This window comes from Diorhabda carinulata, chromosome X, assembly GCF_026250575.1.
Source record: "Diorhabda carinulata isolate Delta chromosome X, icDioCari1.1, whole genome shotgun sequence".
Classification (NCBI taxonomy): domain Eukaryota; kingdom Metazoa; phylum Arthropoda; class Insecta; order Coleoptera; family Chrysomelidae; genus Diorhabda; species Diorhabda carinulata.
In genome coordinates this window covers 34,507,392-34,532,600 of record NC_079472.1, presented here as the reverse complement: position 1 = coordinate 34,532,600, position 25,209 = coordinate 34,507,392, and the positions used below count along the sequence as shown (strand labels likewise).

The 25,209-nt window shown below is 30.6% G+C and overlaps 1 protein-coding gene across 3 annotated transcripts in view; it reads left to right on the top strand.

The window, feature by feature from the left end:
• Positions 1–13,841, top strand: part of LOC130901084 (diuretic hormone receptor-like) — a 215,885-nt gene extending 202,044 nt beyond the window's left edge. For all 3 annotated transcript variants that reach the window (XM_057812175.1, XM_057812172.1, XM_057812173.1), the window contains exons 9-10: positions 9,580–9,746; positions 11,012–13,841. In XM_057812175.1, coding sequence (XP_057668158.1) covers positions 9,580–9,746; positions 11,012–11,186 — 342 coding nt within the window. In that variant the 3' untranslated portion in view covers positions 11,187–13,841. The remainder of the gene's footprint in view (positions 1–9,579; positions 9,747–11,011) is intronic.
• The last annotated feature ends 11,368 nt before the right edge of the window (positions 13,842–25,209 follow it).

Sequence of the window (25,209 nt, the reverse complement as noted above, 5' to 3'; positions counted from 1 at the left end):
TTTGAGGATATTCATTGAAAATATTCCATAACTATTTCAAAAATCAGTCGCCAACACTTCAACGGACATGTTTGTCCACTGCTTTGACTGTTTTTTTATTTCGGTAATGTTTAGTGAATCCCAATTTTATATGCAGCTATAAATCGACACAGAATTCCGACCCATTTTCATCAAATTGTTTCAATAAGGCCTGAGCTTAAACTAACGTGCTTCTGTTTCAAACTGAGCAAACGCGGCATCTTGAGAACAAGCCAAATGAGGTCTATTGATAACCTTAACATTTAACCGGAAAACTACATTTCTGGAGGACACGTATATTTCGTTTATATCACTTGCGTCATCTTCGGCTTCATCAAACCCCTGCATCACAGTTTTAATCACCAGAGTACAATCTTTTACTATCCAATCATTCTTTATAATTCTAAAAATTCACACTAACAGAAAGGTAGCTAGGGATACACTGATTTAAATCTCAATTATCCATCTCAATTAGAAATCCGAAAATGGGAGATAAGAAAGATGCCCAATCACTCAAGGATTATATGGCGTGACCGTGCCTTAGTTTGCCATTTGCCACCTTTCCGGTTAAGGGTTAATCCAACAATCGTTCAGTATCATTTGGTGAATCTCTGTACACAATGTCTAGCTCGATGTTCAACGTTTCCTATTTTCCATTATCAAACAAAAAGAAAACGACCAGAAGAGTGAAATTTTAGTGAGTCAATCAAGGCATATGCAATTAAACATCTGATATATTGATAAGTGCTTCCGTCTCCTCTCTTAGTCCTCTTTCGCTTATCGATCGTTTTATTCTTTCCATCCATGTTATCCTTGGTCTTCGTCTTCCTCTTTTTCCATTAAGTGCTTTTATTATTTGTTTTGCCTTGATTCTTCTCGATTTTATTTCGGCGTCATCGGTTCTTTGTTTATTGAAATTCACGCTTAAATAGCTACAGCTATCACATTTTTTTTATTGTTTCATTATATTACAGAACAAGTCTCTTTCATCAATGCACAGATTTTGTCTTTTCGTGAAATTGATTTTTCGTACTCTTCTTCAAGTTTACTCGCCATGTATTCAAGATCCTCTTTCTGGTCATCGGTGAATTGTAGAGTGTGAAAGCAAGTATTGTCGTCAATCTGTATGTCCATACCTCTCTTTCCTTTCCATGGAGAGAAGAAGTATCCTTGTCGCACACCTTTGTCAATTTTAAATCTCTGATGTTTAATTACCTATTTTTACATAAGATCTCATATCCGTATTTAGATTCTGAATGGTTTCTACAAGCGTATGATTTATAACTGTTTCTCGGAGTACTTCCTCTAATTTCAAAATGGATACGCTATCGTAAGATTTCAGAAGTCTAAGAACAATAGATGTGTTGCCTCATTTTTTTTAACGTATATGTTCAATCTCATAGATTTTTAAATCTTTCAAACAAAAGATTATCAAGTTCATATCATTCTAGAGCTCATGACACTTTTTCTATAGACCAATTTCTTATTTCACTTGTAATTATTAATTCTTTCATTTTATTGATGACATTAATCAAAAACAAAAGCCCGGACACAATCAAAACATTTCAAAGTTTCTTCTTAACTTGTCATCTCGACGAATTTTCCAATTTCTCTTACACCGTTTGTCGCTGACAGTTTTGGTCGTACTCAATTCAACGAGAATTGGAAGCAATTTTTATTCAGAAAACGACAACTCACTACAGGATGCCATGTATGCTTGCTTATTATGAGGATAGAGTTTTTTGGAAGTAACTTGTTGAAAATATGTCAGGTTTCCTGAAATCGTTGGAAAAGAAAATAATATAAAGTTATATTTTCAATACAAAATCCTTTTATAAAGAGGTGTAATTTAAAGGGATTGGGAAGGAGACTATAGTAGATATAATACAAAATTTGAAACGCAGCGAATCGAAAGACGTTGTTAGCTAAATCACAGAAAAATCAAAAGAGTTGTGAACATTATTAGAAACCATAAATTTTTTATTAGTTCTTTACTTTAATCACATTATATCGACCATTCTCATTGTTCTCCCAACCCCGACTTAAGAAATTAACGATGATATGGTACCACATTTTTTTCAAAAGAAGATCCAATCAATTTTAATCAATAATTTTGGATATATTTGAACACTTCTTCGATAATTGTGCTCAAACATCGTTTGAATTATCATCTGAAACATTCAGAAATTGACAAACTCACCAGGACATTCTCAAAATTAACAACGTGATTACAGTTAGAGCTCTGTAGCTTTCTAATTAACTAAGAAATCGACAGAGTAATTTAATCATCTCTATCCAAGATAGGGTTTTATTTAGATTTGGTACGGTAGTATTGAATAAGGAGTAACTTATATAATACTGGTGAATTAAGAAGATTAGTCACAAACTTTTGGGGAATTGAGGCATGAAGGTCATAAACAGTATAATAATTAAACCTGTTACGAACATTTTAATTGTCAGTGACAGGATAACAGTGGTAATCCTTTCACGGTACAAATATATAAAATATCTGAATGATTATGGCATAGAAATAAATTGTAAAACAATGTTTTGAATCGCACGTATTCTCTACATTATATGATTGAAATTTTTTCACAGCCACGTGCTAATAGTTATTAGTAGCCACGAAAAGTTTCATTTTCTATACTATGGAATAATAACGATGATAAAGGGTGGGTTTTCTTGAAGAATAATAAAAGAATAACATTAGTGGCCTGATTTCGATTTTTGTAAATTATAGTAGCTGAAATATACATAGTAAAATTTTACTACATTCATTTATAATATAAAACTCTATAGTTCACCTATTGCTACAAGAATTTCAGTAGCCAAAGTAATTAATTCCTATTGCTCCATCACGACTGAATGAATTCACTTTGTTGTAGCTTGAATTTCTGCAATTGTGATAAGATTTCATAGTGTTTTATACATAGTATTTTCTTGTCAATACTGAATTTTTACGAGTATACTAGCTGACTAGTTTTGCCATACACATTATTTCTAGGAAATATTTTTTTAGGAACTATTTTTAAAAATAGCTAACAGTATAAGTGTGTGGGGATACAATTATAATTGAAAGAGGAATGAACTGATTAGTAAGTTGTGTAATACAATTGGTGTTGTCTACGAAAAATTGTAAAATGACTTCAAACTCAAGAATGATCATTTGATGGCAAAAAAGTTATTGATTATCATTACTGCATAACCCGATCATTGCTCAAAATAATTCTCTTGTCGATTGCATCGACATTATTTTGTGCCGAAAACAAGTAGCAATTAACTGCAAGGTTTTTCAAAACAAAATCCATATACTTAACAAATCCATAAGCAGTTTTCACAATCAAAATGCATTGTTTGAGATACCTTAGTAGGATTGAGAAGAGTATTTTGGGTAAGAAGCAAATAAAAAAGTAGATTGATTTTAATGAAGAATATTTCCAATAAACAAAGGACATAGTATTGAACATGATTCCTTCATTTTCTAATGTAGGGCTAGAAATCTGAATAGTACCCCTCATATGAAGGATATAAGCTATATCCAATTCTTAATTATAATTTCACAAATATTTCCTACTTTCTTACTGACCTTTTCACCTGATATGTGTGGTGTCAGAGCGTTCTATACTAGAAAATTTACTTTCTAGGTACACACGTTTTTCGTATTCTGATTAATTCTTCATTCTTGTCACCTACAAAGAAATGCTTGACACGCCAGTGCTATTTAGAAGTGGATTAATGCGAAGCCTCTTTATATACTTCAGTATAGAATTTTTATCAAAATCTCGTGTACAATAGCAATTTATTCTAGATTGTATCCTAGGTATTTCAACGTCTTAGCTCCCATTGCAGGTTTTCTTAAAGAATGAGATTTATTGTGATGATTGTAATTAATTTAATCAACAAAAAAAATGTATGATGGCGTATTCATAAAATTGAGTGCTTCTATTTGTATCATATCAATATAAGGATATGGAAAGTGGAAATATAAAATTCTGTGAAATCTTGTATGAAGTCGAAAAATGGTAGAATACGATGAAAGCCTTTTTAGCAGATTCGCCTCATATGTATAAGTATGGAATCTTCTTCATAAAAATATATTTGTGAACATATGAAGATATCCAATTTGAACGAAGATAATACGACTATGAATACTTATTATGGGTATACAAGCAGGTAGTTGCCCTATTCGAAAGTATCGTTTACACTGTTACAAATCGTGTAGTTGTTACTTAATATTTCCTTATATTTATCGCTTGAGTGAACCATAAAGGACAATAACATATTGTCTTGCTTTCTCGTTTGTTTAATCCAAAATTTAGACAAGAAATCGATTATAAAAAATGTTGACAATCTAGCAACTTTTAACGAAATGATTCCTCATGATCTCCTCCTCTTGAAAGCAAAGTCATAACTCATATTATTATTATATCTGTTGCTCAATCCACCAACTTCGTAAATCTACTCGAACGAGGCTGTAGTAGCGGCATAGTGAAAGTGGAAATAGTGAAATGGATGAGTTGATTCAATTTGCATGTACATCAGAAGATAGGAAGTTTTTTTTGACAGATACAAATTAATCTTACGATTAAACGACATTTTACATTTAACCTCTACTACTCTACTGTCCTAAGTATTCCCAATGGTTCACTTAAGAAATTAGTATATTATATTATAAGGATTAGAAGTGCATATTTTTTTACGAGCAATATTTGCAGTTGCGAGGCGGAGCGCAGTGCAGCCGAGTGAATGCAAAATTGCATATCAGCTATTCATGGATTGATGTAAAGAAAAAAATGTACAAAACTATGTGGAGAGTGTTATTATGGTGTATTTCTCAAATTTAACGAAGACCGTCAAGCCATCCACTCTTTGATCACAGTATTCAATGTTGCGATTCACACTGGATATCAAAAAAGGTGTGGATATTAGTAAATATTCAAAGCATTTTTAAAAAGGCAAAGTGATAGATACACCTAAAAAGTCTAGGGTTTTTACAAAGGAGGAAGTGGATCGGTTCCTGGATATGGCACCTGATAATTTATATTTGACGATAAAGGTTGAGGTATTGAAGGGGCTGTGCGTTGTGACGAAATAGTTTATTTGAAAATTGATGACAATGAGGATATCGACTTGGTCCTGGTGGTAAAAATTTTGCAGACAAAAAACAAAAAACCTTGTTTGTTTACCATTATAGGCGATAATTATTTTGCCTTTAATTCGAAAATTTCAAAAATATGTTGCACTACGGCCATCAAATATACAGGAACTTTGTTTATTTTTGAAGTATGTTAATGGGAAGTGTCAAAGAATGGTTCTTGGTATTCACAAAATTAGTGCCGTGCCGCAAGAAATGCAAAATTTTTGAGGTTAGAATATTGGATGGAGTATACTGGACATTCGCTGAGAAGAATATCTGCTACACTTCTTATTGGTGGTGGAGGTGACCTCACTTCACGTATCAACAAAGAGAATACTGCCAGAAAAATATTGCAACCTGACAAAGAAGGTACAAGTACCTGATGAGATATTTCCTCGAATGTTTCATCAACAGTTGCGAAGAATATTTTGAGTTGTTCTAACATTAATGAAAATCTTTTGAATTGTTCGAAAATTGTTGATGATTATTTCAGTGGTGCTTTGAATTTTGGCAATAATTGTTCCAATTGGACATTCAATTTAACTATAAATAACAAATAAATACCTATATATAGTTGCCCAATTAGTTTGTTTTACTAAGTTTGTAATAGACAATGCTTTTTTCTTCAAATTTCAATTAGAGAGCTCAAATGCAAATACTTTTAGTCCTAAGATTGAAAGTAGCCTTTTTAATCCCAGGATTAAAAGTGTTGCTAAGCAACGAGCAAATTGTTGTACGGTAAGGGAATTGATGGCTTTTGCACCCGAAAAAAGTACAAAAATGTCAACATTTTTTGATGGTTCGAGAAAATAAAGGTTTATGCACATTTCACTAGTGTAGCTACTAACTATTGAACTGGGTTAAAACTGTTAGTGTTCACACAAGTTCGAAAGGCTTGGTGCGTTTGAGCTTGCGGAGTGTGTCTTGATTATCGAGAAGTTCCAACATTTCGTTATTTATGTAGTTATGGAATCGTTCTTTGTGACCTTCAGCAATAGTTTTTATCTCTTCTATGACTGTTTTTATATGAAGTTCTAAGTGCAGATCTCTATTGCTGACATACTGCGGGGCGTTAACTATATTCCATAGTATTCGGTTTTCAACTCTTTGATGGCAAGCATAATTACTTTCACCTTAATTACCCCATTGTTGTAAACCTAAAGTCCATACTGGTTAGGTATGTATACTAGCACCTTATTTTTAATAATAAGATGCGAGCTTCTTCCTAGTAAGCAATAGAGTTTTTATATGTTCCTGGCCCTTTAGTTTATATGGGCAGATTTTACTTCATTGATTTTCCACGTCAGTAGATTTTTTTCCATGTCAGTAGTTTTGGTAAGACGCAAATGCATTCGCCTTTTTAGAATCATCACGTGCCCAATAACTGGCGGTGGCTAATAGAATATTGTAGAAGGATAAAAGCTACTGAAAATGATCTTTTCAATGATTATAACGATATACAAAAACCATTAAGTCAAGAGAAAAAATAATACTCTAAAGAATGAATCTTGTACCTTTACAAAAATTTTGAAACGTACACATTGGACCCGCCATTAACTGTTAATTCAATTTCTGCACATTGTATCATGATTGAGATACAGAAATTTTATTGTTTCTCCGTACCACTAACCCTAATCCGGTAAAATTACTTTTTACTAACTTTGTATGAGAATTATTGTTCAGTAGCAATAATTCTTTAGTTTATTACTGAAATTACTCTCGTTGATTGGAAATGGGAGAACATTTCATTATAATGAACAATAAGCTGAGAATGGTAGGGTCTAGTGACCCTATTATTATATGAAACTTCTACTTCAGTGATATATCTCGCTCCTTATATTCCTTTGGGCAGTTTTTGCAATAAAGAACTCAGTATCATAGAATGAATTGTTATTAATTATCCATCATTCTTTACGAATTGATCAATAAAAGAGAAAAAGAAGATATTTACTGGAAATTAATTTCGTATTGGATTTTGGAAAATAATCTCATAATCTACTTCATATTCTCCACATAATTCTATAAGAAACCTTCATAATGTGTTAGATAAGTTATAGCGGATTTCATAGGTTCACAATTGATTTTTTACTGAAAAAATGTTTTGTAAGAAAGTAATTTTCCAAAAATTACGTCAGTACATCAACGGTTTTCATCTCAAGAAGTGAAATATATCTATACTTATTATAAAATAACTGTAACTTCTTAGATCGCTGAAAATCTGCTAATTGTTTACGAAGATGGTTGAAATATGAACCGAAATTTTTGAATAAACGCGCGAAAAATTTAATATCGTGAAAGTGGCAGCATTAGATGTTAGACTAATATGTTACGTTATCTGTTAGATAAGTTAAATCCGCGGAAATTTTTTGAAAATTACTGCAGCAATTCGAAGATAAATGCCTCCCATGACTCAAGTGTATGAATTTCTTTCCGAAAAGGCCAATGTGTAACTGATAATAACGTCAGCGCTAAAGAAAAACTCATTTTGGAAGAACGACTGAACGCGGCATGGCTGAAGAATTGGACATCAGCTTAGGTAGTATTGAGCAAATAGTTCATGAAAAGCTGGGAAATTTCAGCCAGATGAGTCAAGGCATGTGAATTTTCAGCACAAATTCACACACTTGGAAGTTTGCTCGCTTCTCCCGCATCAGTATAAAGAGAAACAAAAAATTTATTCACCACAGACACCATGCGACTATTACTTATTTGGTTCATTGGGAGTTTGACGCAAACTATCTAGAAAAACTATAAGAAATTTCAGCTCGGTGACTCAATAATAAAATTTCGGTTTATTTTTGAACCGACCTCGTACAATTATTATGGGAAGGCTATAAATCTTATATTATGCAAAAAATTGAGGAATACAATAGTTATTTTGAATTCTCTGTATCTGGATATTTTTAAAAACAAATTTTCAAAGATAGTTTCGTATAGTTCTTCTTTGAATGTTTATAGAATCTTTAAACAAATATTAATCTGAATTCAGGTACATAATAAATATGTGTAATATCAAAAATAGTATCTACAAAAATATCACTAATGAAAAAATCTAAAAATACGCATCCAATAATCACGTAATGAAAACCGAATTAAAGCGATCAATACATAGAGTTAATGAGAACTCAATCATTTAATCAGTTCTTCTCGTATTAATTAAGTTATCACTTTCAATTCAATAAAGAGTTCTTTATACCTTCCGAGGAATTTCGATAAGTTATTATTAGAAAAAGTACCCATTGTAGCAGACACGCTCAATTGAATTGGATGGGAAAATCCAGAGCATTAATTGCCTCACATTGACATTGTTTTGTGATGGGAGAAAGTGAAGCCTAGTTGCTTCACCTTATAAAACCAGTATATAATGAATAAATAATCAACCGTGCACTTAACCAAACAATATCACTTCTCTCATTTGTAATTATTACTTTCTATAATATTACTAAACCGTCTAACTGTTTACTTCTTTATTTTTTTCCAAACGTGATAGTAGTCCTGGCTGCCTAACTACTCGTATACGTTTACTATTAGATGAATTTCAAATCTGGATTTAGTCAGAAAACAAAACTGTCAACAATTGATCTCCAGACTAATTTATGCTAAGTGATGAAGGTTTCCTGATATGTGCATTAACTTTATGCAAACGTCCTCTCATTATTTGGCTTTCAATCGTTTCTGTACCCAAATATTTCGGACTTACACTATTTGGGTCACAATATTTTGATGTTTGCCTTCTTTACTTATACTACTTCTAACGGTGGGGTGAATTTAAAAACACTGTCTTTGTCTTACTTGATTTATTTGAGCACTGCACTGGACTTAACTAACTCATATGATAATTAACTTATCACAACCTGTATAATCAATTATTTATTCACTACTTTATAAATACTTTTAAAGTTTACTTAAATTCACTGATTACTTTTCTATTTCGTTCCGTTCACTATGACTTTTTAATATAAACCAAACTCTCGCTGTTAAATAAGTTGGGAATTTATATCAAAATAAATGAACGGCGCCGACAAACATTAAACGATTCGGTGTTTTCGCCAAATTTTAGATTTCCAATAAAACCAGATAGAACCTGCTTCACGACCCATGTTGTGGACGATTTCGTATCAGTATCTTTGCCCGACTGGACTAATAACACTTTGAATTATACTATTTGAATTTTAGTAGAAAATGAATGCATCTTACTTTCAAGAACAGTTCAGAAAACCTCTTTCTACTCTTATTTTTTTACTTGGAAATGATTGAATTACTTGTTCATAAATAGCAACTCAATTATGTCTTCTATAGAGTGTATATACATTCTCTATTGACGTTGATAATTACGATAATTAATTCATGCATTTGTACGCTTGATGATGAAAAAAAATTCGTGTTAAAGTCATTCAGCTATTTAAAATAATTATTAATTCCAGGGATTCACTGTTGCTTTATTCTACTGTTTTCTGAACACTGAAGTTCAAAATACTCTTCGACATCATTTCGAAAATTGGAAAACAAGAAGATCATTGGGACCAAGAAGTCTTCGATCTGGGAGTAGGAGTAAAGACTGGTCACCAAGATCAAGAACTGAAAGTATTAGGTGAGAAAATATTGATTTCTTTCAAAATAGTATTTAATTTCTTCTAATTTCAACATTCGAAAAGTGTATACAAAACCGCTGCCTAAAATCCTCAAATTTGAAAAACAAGTAGTCTTCAAAAAAATTTGTATTAACAATTTAAAATGAAAAAAAATGGTTTATGTAATAGCCAAGCATTTTATTTTAATTATTTGTTTGAGAAAGCAATCAACAGTGATTCTATAGTTAACTCTTACTTTGGGTAGGATATCTCCAGGATCTACTTATATTCTGTGTTTCTAACTGATATAAATCATTGTCCCACTCTTGTCTTTTTTATTAGTAATTATATAATTGTAGAGTGTGCAAGCTGCTATATTCGAAAAGACAAAGTACGGAAATTAGTCGACGAAAAAAGCTTCCCCAATTATATTTTCGATGGCCGAAAATATGTTTTTAAAAACTTTATTATCTCAAAATTAGAATTAATTTCACAAGCGAATTAACTATAATTTATTGAATGAACTATATATTCAAGAACGATACATATTTTCTCTATGCAACTCCCTTAAGCAAACCAAATATGCGTTTTTTGCGTACGATGATTTTTGCTGATCAACCAAGAAATTCTTATTTTCCTAATTACTGAAGATCAAGAAACAGGAACATCGTGTAAACAATATATTATGTTCGATTTTGTTATAAAGTTCTCGAAAAATTTTTTGCAATTCCACTGAATTTAGAATTATGATTAATATATTATGGAGATGCAGTTTTCAGATATATTTAGTGTTTGTTTTGGAAGAGATATCATAATTTAATTAATCAAAATGTAGGCAAAAAGACTAAAGGCTCATTCATAAACTTGATTTTCCGTTTGCCGTTGCCGTAAACGTTTGCCCTTACAAAATTGAAAATATTGATTTGCACAAGACTATTCATAGTTGCCGTTTAACATCGCCGTCTTCCATTAGTGATTTGTGGTGATTTTCCATAATATCATCGATACACACCGGATTACAAACAAACACACAAAAAATACCAGGAAAACAGAAAGCAGTATACACGTCAAGAAGAATAACAAAATTTTTAGGTTAACGGCAGTAACGTCAAGTTTATGAATAGGGTCAATAGACGTCAAACGGTAAACGTCACCCGTGAACGGCAACGTCAAGTTTATGAATGAAAACTTGCATCTGTAATAACCTAATTTAATTTAATATCAAATGAAATGATAAAAAAGTTGTGTTGGCGTATGTATGTACGAATTTAATCATTATTTTCAGGTTATATAGTCAGCCAACGAATATATATCACAAAAGGGAATCTTGCACTTCGGAACTTACAACTACGACTGTAGTAACTGTCAACGGGGGAGGAACAAGGCCGACAAACGGAACCCCTAAAACAAGAAGCCCATTTTTGTATCCACCCAGGCCTAGTTACGGAGGAAGTGTGTGAACTTTAAGAAGAAATACTATGTAATTTCTTTTCCGTTCAAAAATATGCAACAGGTGGACCAGTTAATAAAAAAATATGGTTTATTTTGAAAAATATTCAAATTAAATGTTGAAATATAATTTTATAAATCTATATTTAAATGAGATTTCGGTTGTAAGACATACTTAAATGAAAAAAAAATAATGGAAATTTGAAACGAAAGAATAAAATTTCTTCTGTTTTCTTGAAGTAATTAACAGAATTTAGTACGAACGTAATGAGAGAATATATTTATGTAGCCACCGAGTTTGCTAATTAAATTTTTTTATATTCCCCAAATGATTAAAGTTATAATTTGAAATTACACATTATTACGAACTACCCTTTCTATGATACTGTACTGTGTGGTAATAAACTAACTTGCCATTAACTGTTGGGTTATTTATGATCTATCAAATTACGATTACAACTGACGGGACACTTTACAGCTATTGGAAAAAAAATAGATTACAAATGACATTTCTTCTTCTTATTGGTAGATTCCAAATTTATAATCAATTATCATCATCATCAATCAATTTGTCAATATTCTATTTGTCATTCACAATATACACTACCGGGTCTGAAGTTGTTCACACCATAATCCAGTCATTAAATTTCAAAATAATATACAATTGTCTCATTAATATTGTCAAACAAAGGTCGAAACAGTGTCTTACAAACTAATAATAGTGTCCGTTATATGTTTACTTCATACGAGTGCATTTTAATCGGTGTTTATGATTGTAGTTTAGTCCCAGTTAGTCCTATGAGACGCAAGAACGTGCAGTGACTTAGACTTTTTGGATTAAGATATCTGTTTGTGGAATTTTGTATATGGAATGTTTTCGTTCCCGCAAATTTAGACTCGTAAGTTCTAAATGAGTAAAACCAAGAAACAAACGGTTGAAACTCGAATATTAATCACAATTCCTTAGTCGATATAAAAGTAACCGTATCGTTGCAGATGTATTGAAAATACCTCGACGTACTTTGGATTACAACGTGAACAAATATGCATCATCGCGAGTTTTGACGATAGAAAACATTTAGGACGGCCATGAAAAATCAAAATCGTTAAAGATAAACGTATTGTTTTGATTTGACTTTGAGTGTTTGTGCGCGGGTCAAAAGATGTTAGATCTATGTTTAAATCCGATTGTAAGACATGAAGGCTCGGTGATATTTTGGAGGAAAGATGTCTGGAGACCTTGTGAAAATTGAAGGAATTTTGAAGAAAGAAGACTATAAAAAATGTTGGAGGAGAATATAGGGCTTTCTTGTTCGGCAATAAATATATCTTCCAAAATGATAACGATCTCAATCATTCCTCGAAGCTATACAAGTAATATTTGAAATGATTGGGAAAGAAGAATGTACTAAAAGTAATGATTTGGGCACCAGAGTCGCCCGACCTCAACAAGATTAAGTTTTTGTGGGACAAATTGGAGAGGGAATTCAAAATACAGTGTCCTCCTTTTATTTCTTCTTTGGAATATCCTGAAAAATGAATGGAATGCCAAACTTTATATCAAAATAATTAAAGCAAACCGAGGTTACATCGAATCAAAATAAAAGTGAATAATAACAAATATGTAACAATTACAGACTTTTGACCTGTAGTGTATTTTCAAACTAGCATTTATAAAGAACCTTATTCTTATCTAACTTTTAATCCACATATCTTCTTTATGAACAAAAATCAAAGTAACTTTTTGAATTCACTCTATAATTCAACCAGCACAAATTTTTGGAATAACTAATAGATGTTGCTACCTCATAATTTTTTTTCAGTTTATTGATCAGAACGTATATTTCCAGTTTTCATGAACAGATCTATGATTAGATCAACTCAATTAATTTTTTAAACAAATGTAACCGCAAGTTTTTCCATCTCTCTTGAAGTTTCTTGTTTTAATATTTGAAAATAATGCTTATCGGCAAATCCAATGTGAAATGAATTTCAATCCGAAAGTTAAAGAATTTACTTTAAAAAATTAGTTAAGAAATATAATTCGTTGTCAAATAAAAAATCTGATTGTAAAACTAAATTTCTGAAAAACGTTTCGTTTCTCCAACAGAAATAGAGAAAACAAATAGAAATTGAACGAAAATGTTCGAGTTATATTTCAATAAGAAAAGTATCTGAGATTTCAAAATGAAATATTCAAAAGTATGTTGCGTATTGAAATAAAACTAGTTAGTAACATAAAATAGCACTCCATGAAGCAAAATAAAAAAAAGAATATTGTAACCTTTAAACTCAACATAAAAAAAATTTTTGCCTTTATTCCATTTTCTCCTATCCGTTTTTAAATATATATATTAATCAGTACATCCAGTATGATGATTACTATTATTATTAATATCAGAGAAAGTGCTATTTTTTTATTTCTCAAAGTTTTTGTAATAAACTTCCCGAGAAGTCATCGGTGAACGTATTTATTTTGACCAAAACGTACATAACGTATTTACATCAGAAGCTTGGTAAATTGAGATGAATATTTATGAGTCAATGTTATTTCAGCTTTGACGATACTCAGCCTGGACAGGCGATTAATTAGAAAAAATAAAGTTACAACAAGCTGTTAATAAAAAACAGATATTTGAAAATATAACTTTTGAAAATAAATAAAATCTGTTTTTCTTCTATCCTAAAGTATGTAATAATGAGAAAACAATGTATCACATTTTCTATTATCTGATAATATACTCATAAAATCAAATGGATTCCTATCCTATCAAGTTCCAATTTTGTTGATTTATCTATGAATAAATAATGTAATGGATTGTATTGTATTCCATTTTAAATCCATTTATTAGCATCCATTTTGAAGGAGTGTTGAATACAAAAAATAAATCTGTCTAACAATCAATCAATACTCTGAGAATTATAAATATCAGCTGGAAAAATGAATCAGTTGTGAGAGTTGTTTCCTCTCTCATGTTTTTTGATTTAATCATGATTGTAATAATTATCATTAATTGAGCCCATAAAAAACAGAAGTTCATCCTACTATCTTCGATTCCATTTATAATTATAAATTTCTTCAAGACTCGTATCTACATTTTCCGAGAAAAAATAAAGCGATGTTGATAATATGTTTTCTAAGCATCATTATCCATTTGCAATGCTTTTTCAACTATGTCATTTGAATGTTATAATACAAGGAAAAAAATAACAAAAAATCAGAAGACTTGAAACAGATTTAATAAAAATATTGAATTTTCAATCTGTGCAATTAGAAAATATTCGATATGTAATATGATTTCTTCTATTTTAGCGTGACTGACAAAATTAAACAACCAATCAACTCTTCAGGAGTAGCGTCACTGTCTTCCCTAATTATTATAATCATTTCTTGAGAAGTGAACTGTTATTTCGATCTCTGCTTTTCTATCCTGTATCTTTGCTGACCAATCTGATTCTTGCGCAGTTGATTATTTTCAAACGTAAAAATTCTAATTATATTTTAGTTATTGTAAAAATCTTCTATAGCTAGGTAGATTTAATTTTAATTTAATATTGTCCCCTAAATACTCTGTACTTGTTCATTCGAACCTAGATATTTCTCCTCTTCAGTGAAAACTAATTTAGAAGCTGTATATTTCACGTATGGCAACCATGTGTTTTCTATAGAGTCAAGACACCATGGGAAATCTAAATTTTCAATTGTTGTAACAACTTTTCAATTTAATCCAAACTTTAAGTGTCTAAAGTGTATTATGAATGTTGGGGTTACGTTGTACAAATTTTGCCAATTTTGCTTTTTGTTACTCATTATCAGATAATCTGTGTATGCATAATGTTTTCAAAATTCGGCAAAATGACGTTGATGATAAATTATCATTTAGAATTATTAGAGATATATTTAGATTAATAAAATTTTGTTTTGGAACTTAGAACTGACAAATTTGATCAAATGATGTGCTAAAATTTTGTATTGTCTTATACGAGGGAGGTCAAAGAGTTTGGCTAGGAGTAAATCATGAAATTAGTACTGTTTTGCTGATATTTCAAATTCAATACTTCGTAAATGATTCATCGTTCTGCTATATATCTGTCTTTCTTTTTTCTTTCTCTCTGTCTCATTTTCATCTAGAATGTAAATATATCAGAATTGTATCGAAAAAATAACGCATGAATTTAATTTCATTCATTTTATCATCATCAAAGCATTTCAATCTAAGAATTGTACATCAAGGACTCCTTTTGTGTTATTGAAAGTCTTTTCTACCATTTTTTTTCTAAACATGTGATACTTCTTCATTTACTTTCACATCTTTGAGTGAGGCTTACAACAAATAGTTTTGAAGTTCTACTACAAAAAGTCACACAGCTATAAATTCAGCGAACGTGTAGATCAATGGAGATTCTATTACCCAAACGTAAAAACATGGTTAAGGAAACATATAACATACTTTTTAGGGTTGCAGCTGTCTCATGGAACTGTGTTTTGCCGTGTTGATCACATTAACTGCAAAAATTTACGTAGTATTTCTACAACTATTGATTGTTACACCACCTTCTTCGAAAAAATTGGATAACAAAAGTACCAATTACTCCAATCAGATTGTAGCTAAAGATATGTGCAGTAATCTATGATGCAATTCCTGTCAGCTATTGAATAAAAGAAGGTTTCATCATTATCATCATGCTTTTATCCACGTTATAGAAAATAAGCTTTCCAATGTTTTGACTATTTCTTTACAAATGTGATATATTGCATAGAGTTTAATCGTCTTTATTGTATCATATGGAAAAATGAATCTTAATGTTAAATTTATTAAATGTAAGAGTAAAATTATTTATTAAATAGTATTACTCAAAATATATCTGAATTATTTCAGAATTATTGTAATTTACTACCTATCCATTGTCTGTTTATGTGGAAAGATAAATTTTAATAAAAAATAAGTCCAAGACTATTTGTTTTCCTAGTTTCCTCACATAATTTCAATATTCCACTAATTGGTTTTTTCTGAAAGTACAAGAAAAAAGCATAAATTTGGCACACACGTATTTTTAAATAAATTTTCATGAGTGAAGTGGTAGTGGTTTTAAAAAAATAACCGTACCAAATGAAAAAGCGTGATATTCTGCATTAGGAATGATTTTTTAGATTCTCAAAATGTTTTTTCTTGGTCGAATGAATTTTTTATTGAAATTCTAGCGTTAAAGCGCGCGAGCTTGATTATTATAAATTTTAAACGTCTTTTTCTTTCTCAACTTATGCGTGTTTAAGAAATCCCAAAAAATTATACAAAATTGCAAAGTAGGTACTTCCAAAAATTTTTAATTCATCAGAGATAGTTTCTTCTCTGCGGTCAACCCTCATAATGGATTCTTCTATTATCTGCTTTAAGGTGCCAATTACTACAACTATGTAGAATTTCAGTTCATTTTCTCGCAATTCCAGCTCGGAGTGATTTTTGATTCCAAGTGACTGGACTTTAATTTTATCCTGTTACTTTTAAGTCTTTATGAGTTTGTTAGAATTGATGATTAAACATTCAGTTTTGCTATAAATTTATAGAGCGCCACCTACATGTCAGTAGCTGAAATTGCTTAACGTATACAAATAGGAATCCTCAAATCAATAATTATAAAAAAATTATATTTGGCCAAAAATTATAACAATTCATAAAAATGACGAGGTGGGTCACATCTATTAATTTTCTTTCAAACTTTAATAGAGGTGAGCAACAATGCCAAATACGAAGTAATTTTGTTGTTTTATAAACAATAGAAGGTGTGATTTGAAACTTTAGTATAAATTAAAAACGTGGTGAAAGTTGTAATACACTTTTTTGTAGTTTTTTGTAGATCTTCAAATCTCTTCCTCCCGTACCAACATGAACAAATTCATTGCAAATTTTTAACTATATTATTCAGATTAATTCTTTTCTCATGAGACTGGGAAATTAGACCTGACGTCTGTAGGCACAAACTTTTGATGATTTTTGGATTTTTTCCTCCTAGGTCACGTAATACTATATGTTCCACTTTCAAAACCGTTTGATCTTCTTTTACTGGTCTGCTTCTGACTCCAATATATTCAATGATGATAAAAAGGGCTACTTCAATTTTCGTCATTTTCAGATCGATTCTTGAACAGAACTTTTTGCTATAACAAGTTCAAATAATAACAATAATCATAAAAATAGAGAAAATCCTACCAAAAACACATGAAAAACTAAACAGCATCAAACACCTTTCCAGATTCCATTGCTGTTTACCACTATAGAAGCCAAATTCAGTGACACGTGATTTTCGATAAGAGAATATTAATCTCATATGAAGAATTGGGTCAAACTAAAATTTGGATAAATTAGTTAAGAGGAGAAGGGTATTAGAGAAAGGCGGTAGTTGATTCTTAAATTTACAGCACATTTTTTAGACTCTTGTTTAGTATTTAGTAATGATAAATGATAAAAATGAAAATGGAGAAAATAATATTTGGGAGCCGTTTAAATGAAGCCAAACGAGAATACAAGATGCAATACATCGTGCAATGCAATGCAAGACGCACTATTTCTTGATCAAAAGTTCATCTGATTGTTTTATGTAAGATCTTGACATTATCGGTTTTGTGCCAATTATCTGGCGTGCAAGTTACAATCTAGTTTTGGGTTAACAGATCAGCTGACTCTCGTAAAACTTTGCTTTGTTATTTTAATTGTTAAATTCGTACAAAATATTAGATGAAATGTGAATTTGGGAATTTGTATACTTTTACTGTTTACAGAGACTTGAATGTAATCTCTTGAACGTTGTATTGCATGATGTGAAGAGAACCAATAAGTTACAATCCAATTTTGTATACTCGTATGATTCAGTTCGAAATTAGTTGAATTAGGTGACTGAATTAGAAAAATTCACTCACACTATTACACCTTTTTCAAAAGACTACTAACATAATAAGTAACGAATCATAAGAAATGTAATCGTTCTAATCCTGGTTTTCCTTCAGAATTTCCTTAGTACATGACTACAATAGAAAGTTTTGATAGGAATATGTTACTATATATAAATATTCAAGTGGATTGAAACCAAATGTGTTTCAAATATATTCGAACAAGAGAACTGGGTTAACATAACTTCAGTTTTAACGATCAATATTGCTGGAAATCTGAATAACTTGTTAGACCGTCTAGCTTAATTTGATATGGATAGCCACAAATTGAAATTTGAATTATTTAAAATCTGCGGGTATCTTATTATCGATTTAACATTGTGGACTTTTGCCATCTATAAGATAGTAGAACAACTAATTGAAGATTGGCATATTTCTACGATAATACCGGCTTACAAAGATCATTACATAAAACTCAGTTAGGATTTTGGAAAATAGATGACACGTAAAGCGAGAAACGATTCATATGCTGTAAATCTGGGAAAGTTTAAAAAAAGTACAATTGTTTATTATTTCTTAACATTCACATGTAACACTAATATGAATGGTATGACCTAATTGGTAAAGAAAATTGATCAAAACTATAATTAATAACATAAAAATGAATGAGAAAAACATTAACTCAATCTTGTGTTCTATTTTTCTTTATTGACACCTGCCGAAGCATATCGCATATAGTACCGATAAAAATCCTCAATGTTATTAGTCAAATTTATTGGAAGTCAAAGGTATATAAATGAAATTAGTCTTAGTCATATGGTATATATTTTGTGTCCAATCTAAAAGATTTAATATCAAGCCTCAAAAGTATATATTTGTGCAAAAAATATTCATCAACACATGAATATTACAATGTTTATTTTAACCAATTATTTTCCCTAATATGAGCTTTTTAAATGAAAAATACATCCATTCAAAGAGAGAATATTGAGTTTTACAAGAGTTTCAGGCATCTATGTACCCCAAACTTCAAATCAAAATTGAGAAGCTTGTTTCCAAAAATTTTCAAATCCAAATGATGAGTTTTTTTTCAAGAATATCAATTACTTGATCGGCTGGAATGTATGATTTACCACTTTCTGGAAAAAACCATTCAAAGTTGAGTTTATACTTTCGCACTTTACGAAAAGATAACCAAATAGTTTTTATATTCCTAACAATAATTATAGTTTTCAAGAAATGCGTTACGACGTGTATTACTTGAAATTGATAACTTGCCAAATTATATTGATTAATGGATTACCTACAACATGGAAATCAATGCTACTAAAAAAATTGCATTGACAGCCTTCACTTATTTTTGGAAACAACAACTGAAAACCAACATAAAAAAATCGTTGTGGTTAAAACAGATTTTTATTATGATATTCATATAGAAAATCTGACAGCTAGGTAGTCACTGTTATTAAAACAATTGATATCATATTGTTCTCATAACAGAAAATTTACAGCTTTTTGTCACAAAATGTAATCGAAGTGGAAAAGTTAAACTGTTAAACCACAGTAACCACACCTGTCAAAAATATAAGACATCTGGTTAATGTGTTTTCACATAGGAGTATATCAAATCGACTGTCAGAAATTGCTCACTTCTATTTCATTATCAACATCTTTCTTCAACGAAATTGAAATAATACCCGACTACATGACAACCTTGTGAAACGTATTTTCCTGTAAATATCGATAAAATAATATAGAAGTCGAAACGTTAAATTATTGTAACTGATTTCAACAACATGTACATTTCGAAGAAATATGTCTCCATCGCAGGTCAATATACTGAATACATCTGATTGACAGTTGGAATGAAAAAGATATACTGGATTTTCATAGAAGAGTCATGTTATCAAATTTAGAACTAAATTTATGAAAATACAATCAGAAATTTTTAACTAAAATTGGAAGTACTGTACATCTTGTTATATTTTAGATTTATTGTATAAAATTTAAAAATTTTTCGAATAAATTGATACAATTTCAAATTAATTAGTATAAAATAAAAATTTGGCCTACTGGTAATGATAACTATAAAACGATATTGATGTCTTACTCCGAATTGAATATTGAAATATGCAAGTCTATAGTTGATTATAGAAAGGATGTTGGCGACGAAATTAGCGAGGCTGATGAAACAAAGTCAACTTGAACAGGTGTTTTAAATAATATTGAAGAGAAAACAAAGACATGATTATAGTTGACAAGATCGATTAACGAAATAGTAAGATCCTGAAGAATAGAGTGGGTAGGGTTCAAATGAAAAATTATGGAATATACGCAGGATCAAAAAAATATAGTGGTAATATAACATTGAAGAGAGAGAAGGAAGGAAGAGGTAATAATAAAATTCAAGAAGGGAAAACTAAGGGAAATTATGGGAAAGATAAGAAAGGAAATCACTTCCAGGCTAACGACTTAAACGGTATATTGTAGTATTTGATCCATTGCATATACTGAATATAAGAAACTTTCAATTTTTTCAAAAAATCTTTCGATGAAAGAGGTTTTTAGAAAAAAATAGACACTAACTGTTCAGATTGATTCGATACTTATATCCAGAAGAACATATACGATTGAGATTAGGAAAGATGTTACTAAATCAGTTGATAGAAAGGATGTACTAAGAAGGCAGTTCTTTTTGGGTCCGATGGTTGATAATTCAATAGGACACTTGCCTAGACGAAGCGCGATCATATTTTAGACTTTCAGGAAACTTTAGGCATTATCGTCATGACATGATCAGAATCATCCACTGGGCCCACTGGATTTGATGCATCTCTTGTCATAGCTTTTTCCAGTTGTGTACAATTCTTTTTTTGTTTTCGAATTTTCATTATAATTAGCATTTCCAGATTCGATTGTAGTAATTTTAGTGCTCAAGTCGGTTTTCCTAACTGTGAATTGAGAAATTCAATGTTTTCACTATAATTTTATTCGCTATTCATTATTATATTTCACTTTCATTCTTGTTGATGTTTTCTCGTATATCTAAAACTAAATCACTCTGCATTATTTTATTCCAATAACTATGTTGGTTGCAGTTAAATATTTAAAATAAACCTCTAGTTATCATGGATGTTCAATATCGTTGTTTCCTGGTAATTTATAATGTTAGAGGTCGTTTGTTTGACACATCGAAACGAAACGACATCAATAATTTCTCTGATCTTGAATGCTTCGCTTAGCATCACACTAAGAATGAATGTTGTTATATAATCCTCTCATGTAATTCCTTCCTCTTTTATTCAGTTACTTAATAATATAGGTCATATGAATCATATTTTCATACATTCATTAATCAATTTACGAGTAAGACTTGATTCTCTAGAAACTATTCATACTGATAACTTTGAACTAGTGTTTTTTTAGTAAAGAATAACGGTCTAGTATTCCTAACACGCAGTAATCTCAAGTGAATGTAAAATCTTAGATGGAAGGTTCATTATAAAAGTCGGAATAGGGTGGATATATTTCTAGAGAGTGAATGCATGTAGTAAAACTTCCAAATTATTTTTTTATGCTTGGAAGGCGAGAACTGTTACTATGGTAACAAATACATAGAAAATTAATATCATAGTAACGTGACAAATATACATGTTTTTATTTTGAATTGTGATGTTTCTATAAATATTTCTATGTAACATACAAGAAGCAAATTTCTAATTCTTATCAACTCTTTGTTTAATTCTTTGTAGTTTTATACTTCGTAAGCTATTTTTGGAAACTATTATTCCCGCAAAGTTTTTGAAGTTCATGATAAACTTACGTATTTATTATCGCATTACTAAACAAATCTAAAAATTTTGATCATCACATATTGCCTTTTGAAAAGAACATTCCAATAATAACACTGTCACCAATAATGTATTTTCAAATAGTAATATAAAGACCTAAGCTGAATAACTTAAATCACTACTTTGAAAAAACAATTTATTGAGCAAAAAATAATTAAATAACTCAATAATCTGACTAGCGTAAAATATAAAATTGATGCTCATGATATTTTATGCGTGTGAATTCTGAAAACGATAACCTATTGTTGAATTTTTATCAAAAATTATTTAGAAATAATTAAACTCTCAGATGAGAAAGTAAAATGAACGCAGACAAAAATATATTAAGGTCTCCCATCAAAGGGTCTAGCAACCGTTTAAATTTTGAAACAACACGACTACCCTCGAGTTTAAAACAAATTATTGTCCTTTGTTTTACTTCTCTTCTAACATTTTCGGGTAATAAAACCAATAAACCAATTTTTACGTAATTAGACTGTGTTTCCACAAACAACCACTGCGCAAATCAAATACTTTCTGGCAAACCTAATTAGAAGTTGTAAGTATCCCAGTCATGTATCAGACGGTACTGGGTCGGAGAATGAGCACCTGGTGCACAAATCCCTGTTTCTACATTAGCGTGTATTATTACACCAAATTAGGGAAATTAAAAATGTTGATACTGGTTAATTATCTAAGTTAATTACTTTACTTGATAACTTTAGTTGAAACTGCTCTACTATTCTGTGCTCGGAAGGATTAATTATTAAGATTGTGAAGAAAATATAGTTTGTAGTGCAATAGATCCATATATTTTTTATCCTATAAATTGGAATCCTTTGACCTTGTTATTAAGTATCACATGGTTATTTTGTTTACAAAGAAATATTGATTAGTTTGATATTGTTTTTAAATACAGTTTTGTTGTCTTTATTGATGAATAACTTGAATTTTTTTGAATGATTTTTAAATTTTGTGCACCTTATCATGAAACTACAAACAAAATTATTTTCGTTCGTAAATATATGAAATTTTGTAAAAGAAATCAGATCTAACGATTTAACTTGGCAGCGAAATAATTCCAATTTTGTTGAAAATGCCGGGTAATATGATTTTTGAGTTTGATTCAGCAAGAATAGAAACCTTACATAAACAAGATTTATCTAATCACCACATTGCCCTTCATCTGAATATATCACTTCGGTGAGGTGGCCCTTTTCCAGGAAACTGGTAGCGTTGCGCGAAAGACCGCGAAAGATGGGTCATCCCAGAGTTACATCAGATAAGGAAGACCCTTAAATAGTTAATTTCATCCGAAGAAACCGATTTATAATGGTAAAGGTCGTTGTGAAGTCACTTTTTGTTAACATACCGAAGGGTATGTATGATGGTAGCAGTACCATCAGAAGAAGATTATATTCATCGAATATAAGGACAAAAAGACCTTATAAGCTGCCAAGACACATAGCTGCCCATCTCCAATAGGGTGGAGAGCGGGTTATTCAATAATGGTGTATCGTTCTTTGTTATGCAGCAAATTTCATTGCCAGACCACATTGCACGGAATTCGTATAAAACATCCTAGAGGAAGGAAAGAATCGGCCAGCAAATTCACTAGACATGCATTACGTAAATTTAAAATTTTTCTCTTGACATATATTGGTATCACATTTAAGAATAAGATTGAGCACATTTTATGAATTTAAAAATATTTTTTTATTAAATAACCAGGGATGGCCAAGACTTTTGGAGATATGAGTCTATTCTGTATATCTTCAACTAAATTTATATTATAATCCAATTGAATTACGTTGAAATCTGAGGATAAATTAGTGTCATTTATGAATATTAAGTATTCCAAATTTTCTTATTTCCTTGACTCGTTCTACCTGTAAATACTTTCTCAGTCGGTTTTCTTTACGGTACCATATTAGGTATTCAGAATGTTGAACAATTTTTTTCGGAATTATCTTTTTTAGCGTCTCAATTATTGCTTCTGCATTTTATTGTCGCAATACTGTTTCTTCGCGCAACTTCTATCAATTGGTATCCTGATCGTTACTAAGAACTGGTTAACTGGTTGCTCTATAAATCTTCACAGGATTTTTTCAACTTTTGTTTCACAGTTATCAATCAGATTAACCCAAATAATTCAAAAATATACTGATAATAATTGAATTTATATCCTTTTACCAAGAACAAACCAAATTATAAATGATACAATGATTTATGCTAGATCACTAGAGTGTAATTAGCTTTATTGAATTAATCCTCCACCACTGTCCGTTCAACCACGAAATCTGCTTACTTATTCAAAATAGAGAGCTGTACACAGTTTACATGTATAATAAGACAAGCTACCGATTTGGCAATTATGCTAGAAAATTACTAATTGTGCAAGCAGAAAAATAGGATTAATTAAATGTTATGATTGTTGATAGTTAATTATCTACAAAAAAATACAAAAACGGAAATGAATCGATGTTATGTCACTATTTAATCATTGTATTTATCTATGAATGTAACATTGTACGTCATCGATTTAGTGCATAATATTCATTATTGCCAAAATAACATTTATATATGCACAAATTATTTTATTAACTCATTGCCAATTCTCTATTTTCTTCTATCTGCCGAGACAAGTACATCAAACTAATAATTTTAGTTTTGAGAATAGATAAAAATCGGCCAAAGTTATACGAGTATTGGATTTGATTTTTTCAAATTGTAATTATTCCTTTTTGTTTGTTTGTTGTATCCTAATAAATCAAAACCTATCACAATTCTTATTATATTATATTAACCAATATTGCAATTGACTGATTTTAGCGTGTATTCTTAAATGCAGGTGTGTCATATAACAATTTTTTGGAAGGAGAAAATTTGATCAATTAAATAACTCTCTCTTAAACTTAGAGTACAGTTAAAGACACCGATCATTGTCTGATGGACAAGAAACTTTCCGGAATGTCTCAAATATATTTAAACGCTGTGTTTTATTAATTTTCACATCTAGAAACCTCTGGAAAATATCGTTGTTTAATAATTACAGCCGTGTTGAGATGCCTGTTTATATTGATCTTGAACTTCTGTAGATTGTAGAGCTCAGAAGAGCCATTCCACAGGCTTGCACTTTTCCAAATAAATGATTGTGTTCTTGGCATCTGTAGGCGAACTCGGATTGAATCGAGCATCTTAGAAGCCTTACTCCAAATATGCGAGCGTTATTCTAAAGATGGACAACCATTGGTCTTGTAGAGGATTAGAAGCAGTTGCAGGGTATATAGCTTTTTGGTTTCAAAGAGGACTTCAAGT